General features: G+C 41.8%; 1 protein-coding gene across 1 annotated transcript in view; it reads right to left on the reverse strand.

Annotated features, from left to right (window-relative positions):
• The window catches only part of diaph2 (diaphanous-related formin 2), a 388,150-nt gene extending 382,786 nt beyond the window's left edge, over positions 1-5,364 (reverse strand). The window contains exon 1 of the mRNA XM_080840181.1: positions 5,025-5,364. Coding sequence (XP_080696307.1) covers positions 5,025-5,108 — 84 coding nt within the window. The 5' untranslated portion in view covers positions 5,109-5,364. The remainder of the gene's footprint in view (positions 1-5,024) is intronic.
• Positions 5,365-5,729: the final 365 nt, after the last annotated feature.

Raw genomic sequence — 5,729 nt, forward strand, 5'->3', positions numbered from 1 at the left:
ATGGTGCCGGATGTTTATATTTGACATGCTGAAACTATCTTCAAGGGTAAAGTCTTTGATTAACCTCAACTTAACAGTCAGGGGAGGTGAAAAATGTGAAAACCCTTCACGACTTAAGGTAATGGGCAAGATACGCACTGTCTACTTGGAGGTATGTGCTAATTACAAATTGCATCCTGGGCAAGGAGTCAAATTTTGATTTGGCCCATTTTCAGAAGGAAAGAACCAACCCAGCACCGAACCCCCCTGTGTTCAATTACTTCTGCCAAGGAGGTTATGTTTTGTTTTGGTTTGTTTGTCTGTCAGTGAGCAATATGACACAAAAAAAAACATCAGCATTTTCAATGAAACTTTTTTTTTTTAAGCGTAGGATGGGCCACTGAAGACACCAGTCAATTCTCGAGGAAATCTGAATCACAGGGCAGATCCACGAATTTAGTTTCACTGTCGCTAACGTTGTGAGAAACAGCATTTAGCCTTGGTAGAGGTCTGCTCTTCTAGTTCATTCATTTGATATTACTTGTCCCTTGATATGTTGACATTGTTGATCTGAAAACGTTTAAGGAAATAAAAATACACATAATCAAAATGTCTGTTAATATTGCTATTATGTGTAGTGTAGACATGAGGATTGGTTGCAATCGCAAACGAAACGGCCACTTATAGTAACATGTCACATTCACATTAATTTGAAAGCAATATTCACATATTCAAGTTGTGTTTTCCAAGCAATTAATGGTCAGTGGACCAGAGGGTTACAATTATGTGATTACCAAATGTTGTGTGTATGCTCAGTGGACTGCTCCTTTTGTTGTTCTTGTGTAGACAGAGGGAGGCAAAGGAGTGTTCTGTGGACGTCATCCTTTTAATATACGGATATGTGTAGGTAAGACCACAGACCAAGCCACAAGCTACATGGGGATGGCAGCACTCTCAGATAATGGGAAAGAGGTGTTATTGCAGTGACAAGCTCAACAGCGCAGTACTTAGTACCGGGGTATGGCTGTGATGCGATGATTGTTGCAGCCCTAACCCTGACATACTGACTTCTCAAAAGTATTCAAAGCCTTTTTATCTAAAACATTTCAAGGCAAAAATCTCAAAAGGCACATCGTATTTGTAATTTCTTCACCTGACTCTAATGCTTACAAACTGCTGATGAACTCTTTATCAAACAATGGTTGTAATTTAGTCCATCGTATCAGTGCTGTTTCACTATATAACAGCAGGCACAATGAGCCAAGGAAATAGGCAAGAAATTATACAAGTTATAAGAAATTATATTGTATGAATATAGTTTTCAAGTGTATCTTGCCCTTTCCATTCATATGATCTGAAAGACACGTGGTCAGATATTATTCCTATTCATACTTCTTTACTTTTGAGTAAATATACTTAGGATTAATCATGTTTGCAAATTGCTATTGTTGTGCTGCAGCTGCTTTTAAAAGAGAATCCATCATGCTTAGGCCAATATAGTGAAAAAATGCATCAGGAAATGCATCAGTCGGTCAACATGTCCGTCTCCTAGTGCGTAGCATTGCGGAAGCATGTGTTCCAAGGAAGTTGTGACATGGGATTGGCATGCAGCATTATTCTATGCAGACAAACTGGATTTCCTGAATTCCACTCAAATGACTTCAACAAGTGTGTCCATCTTGTTAAGGGGCCAGTGTATAACTGTTTGTTCCCCAAACAAGGAAAATCTGATTTTCTCTTTTGGATAGCCATGACAAAGAGACCAGCTATTTCTCTTAAATGAGATTCACTTCACTGAAATCAGTTCAGTGCAATAAACAGTCAGCTAAATGCTTAAAATCCTTTGGCATCCTATTCATCACCTAGAATGAACAGGCAGTTGTGTGAAGATACACACACCAAATCCAGAATATGGCCTTATTTGTGCACTCAACAAAGCCCCAGTCCCAGACATGGTGCTATGACGTAAACCTGCGGGGTAACTCTGTTAAACAAACATGATGGGAACAGTTGTTCTTTCCCAAATCTCTTTTTTTGTCCCTGTCAGACTGAGTCGCTGGGTGACAGAGGATTACCTCCAGTGCTTTACAGCAATCCAGAGGCTGCTAAAAGCTCTTGGCATGCTCAAATGCAGATAACCTTCGTGTAATCCTACTCAAGACAGACTTCTCTTTACTCCTGACTCCCTGATCCACAAGGACATTGAGAAGGTAGGCAAATGGCTGGGTAGCTGAACTGATTAGAAAGCAGAGATAGAGAGATTAGATTATTGTTTATGAAAAGTCTGCAAACACAAATACAGAGCTTCAAATCTGCTCAAATTAAAGACTTGAGTTGTCCACCCAACAACATGAGGGATGACTTCCTCCCTTCTAAACAGCAGTTTCGCAACAGTGGGAGGACAGTGTCCCAAGCCCATCCACAATTGTGAAACAAGGAACATGCCTGACGAGGACTGTGTTCTGACACATAGTTGTGAGCTCATAAATTGAGGGGTGGCGAGAAAGAGGGTGGGGGGGATGACATCAGCACTCTCTCAGCCAGACTGCACCCAAAAGAGCATAGAGGACTGGACTTAATAGGGTGGGGCAGAGAGAGTGAGGGAGAGACAGGGAGAGCGACTAAACTGTTTATATTTGAGGAAGGGCTCCAATAACACTATGGAGAACTAACACTTTGCCTTCCCCAGCTGTGGAAAACTTCCTCTCCAGCTTCTCCCTAAACTTTCCATACACTGCTATTATAAGACTTGTGGCGTGTGCTTTACATTTTGTTACCATCATTTAGTGTGGTACACCCTAGCACTGAGGTTTCTTGCAACATAAAAAGCCCCACATGGTCAGGGTTGACTTCAGAGGACCAGCAGAGGTATGGGCACACTTTTTCCAGCTGAGGCTGTTTTCAGCACGCACATTTTTTGCTGAAAACACGCTGAGTGCTTAACCTATCAGGATCTCCAGCCTGGGGCTGCACCAAGCCTGCATTCCTCAAGCCCAGTGGTGCTGTCCTACACAGAAGAATTCTCTTGCCAAACTCTTCCCATGCTGTGCAGTGAGGTTGGGTTAAGCACACAGGTAGTTGGCCTGAATGAGCACCCCTCATAATGTGCGAAAGCTATACATGAAATGATATGAGAGCAATGCCATTCATCTGGATGAACCGGAGTCACCTGCTGCCATCCTACTTCCCTTTTGGGCCTTGTGCTACCACAAGCCCCACAGCCTAACAAAGACACCATATCAAACTCATAGCTCTCTGTCAGTGAGACAAGACTGCTTTCTCAGCGTGCTGGTCTTAGGAGATGGACTTCATCTTTTGAGTGCCAAGTTAAAAAAAAAACGATCATCTGAAAGGAGGGGCTGACAGAGTCCTCCAGGAATCCACATGGTCCTTCCCCCTGATGTAATCACAGCTTCTGAGACATGTAGACTTTAAATAAGGCCTGCTTCTAATCCTGTAGTGGGTCTGCTAATTGACTTAACGTATCTGAAAAATTGTGTGTGTGTGTGTGTGTGTGTGTGTGTGTGTGTGTGTGTGTGTGTGTGTGTGTGTGTGTGTGTGTGTGTGTGTGTGTGTGTGTGTGTGTGTGTGTGTGTGTGTGTGTGTGTGTGTGTGTGTGTGTGTGTGCCGCTGCGTGTGGATTGCAGGGAAGCATTTGAACAGATTAATCACAGGGCATTAAAAAGGGTCTTCCATGTAAGTGAGAGGGAGAAGATGGGGAAGTCACTCAGCAATGGTGACTCCAACATTCCTCCCCATGGTGTCAGATCCAGAGCGGGAATGATGACTGGGAATAACTTGTGACATACGACACCTCTTGGGGAGAACCAGCTGACAGCACCAGAGCAACAGTGTTTACAAAACAGCAGAGAGAGAGAGACAGAGAGACAGAGAGATAGGCTTAAGCCTTAAAACTTTCTCCCATTCTAAAAATCCTTTCTGTGAACACTTATGACTCTTCACATGTATACCCCTTGGATGAGTACAAAGTTCTGGTCATGTTTCTAAAGAAACCCCATGACAAGCTACCCTATGACGAACACCCTCATGGAAAAAGCCACACTCGAGTCACATGGATGGATGAATTCTCGCCCTAGGCCCAGCAAAGTCTCTAAATGTTCCACTTGTTGTTATCAGTCTGATACAACGTTGTATAAACTGAAACAACAAAAGCAGCCAGTGACATGCCATATCATAACGAGTTTGATGTTTAAACAATATGCAGTACATCGGGTTTTTGTGTGAGTTTCTGATGTTTATGCTGTTTCTAACCTGTCTCTGTTCTCTCCTATATTGTAGGATCTTGCATAAGCTGATGGCTGCAATAACATTGTGCATCACCACCACCTATAATTACATATACATGTGTAAGGCAACTTGGTTCTATGCATTCACTTAGTCTAGAGTAGGAGAAAAAGAAGAGAGACTATCTCCGCTGTGGGATGCTGCTGGAGATTTTCCACACGATCTACCTGCAGAAACCCTCTGCTTACTGCTGCCCATACCCAACAAACTCTTATGAATACAGTCTTCTCTGCTTATAATACAAACTGTAAACTGGCCTATTTACCCAAAATAAAAATAAAATGGCATCGAGATAGCTTTCTTTGCGTCATTGCTCTGCTTATCCTTATAATAGTAACTTTATGAGGACACCATATACCCACTAACCAGAACTTTGAATACTGAATCTCTCGATTTTTATCCACTATTAATTCTCTATATTTCATGAATATACATGCTTTAATATTTCATGGAATCATTTATGTGTGATGAACATATGCCGCACGTGTCTGATACTTGCTTCTTATTCTCTCTTCTCCTTCCTGTGATCTAGGATGTACACAGAAGCCAATTGAAAGACCACTATGTCTGCATGTCTAACAAAGCTAATGTTCATGATTTGTGATTTAACTTCATGACAATTACCACAAAGAAAAACACATTGGTCGGTTAATAAAGTGACCAGTACTAAAGCATATGCAGACAGTTGTTTAGGCTACAAAGCAACCTGGAAACCTTTGCACTACAGGGGGGATACTCACCAGCTTTTTGTTTTTACCATCATCTTCACCAGATTTCTTTTTAGATGGCTTGTTGGGGTCGTCTCCTCCACTTGCCTGATCCATTTTTATGGATGTAGTAAAGTATGTAAGAGATGTGTAAAGTTTTAGTCAAATGTTACTCCTGTAGACTTTTCCTGACGACTGCCACGTTTCTTCAAAAGCCATCCCATCCAACGTGCGATGAGATAGAAAATTGTTCCCACGTAAAATTATTCCATGTAATGAATGACAGGTATGTTAGCTTCCAGTCTGTGAAAAGAGCAACACTCTATCCAGTGAGATATCAAAAAGGTGCGGTGTCAGACCAGACGAAGCTTCACTGAAGTTCCGATCGTTTACAACAGCAACAATGTACAGTTCTGATGGGAAGAACAAAACAGAACGTAAGTTAGCTGAGGTAACGTTAACGTTAGCTAACTTGACAAACTATTCGAAAGAAACGGATCTTTATATTGCATGCAATCACGACAATCACTGTGGAAATCATGTGGGTTCCCCCTCAGGGTACTCCCAACGAGCAGGGAGTCTTTCTTTAATAGTAAGCAAAAAACAAGCAATAGAAACGTCTAATACCAAGCGTTTCTCGATATCGCTAATTCAACATTATCGTAGACAATAGCCTATGTCGTTTTAACATTGTTGCAGTTCTACAGAGAGGAGAATGTTACACATCGTGTATCCTAG

This window comes from Sprattus sprattus, assembly GCF_963457725.1.
Source record: "Sprattus sprattus genome assembly, chromosome: 6".
NCBI lineage: Eukaryota > Metazoa > Chordata > Actinopteri > Clupeiformes > Clupeidae > Sprattus > Sprattus sprattus.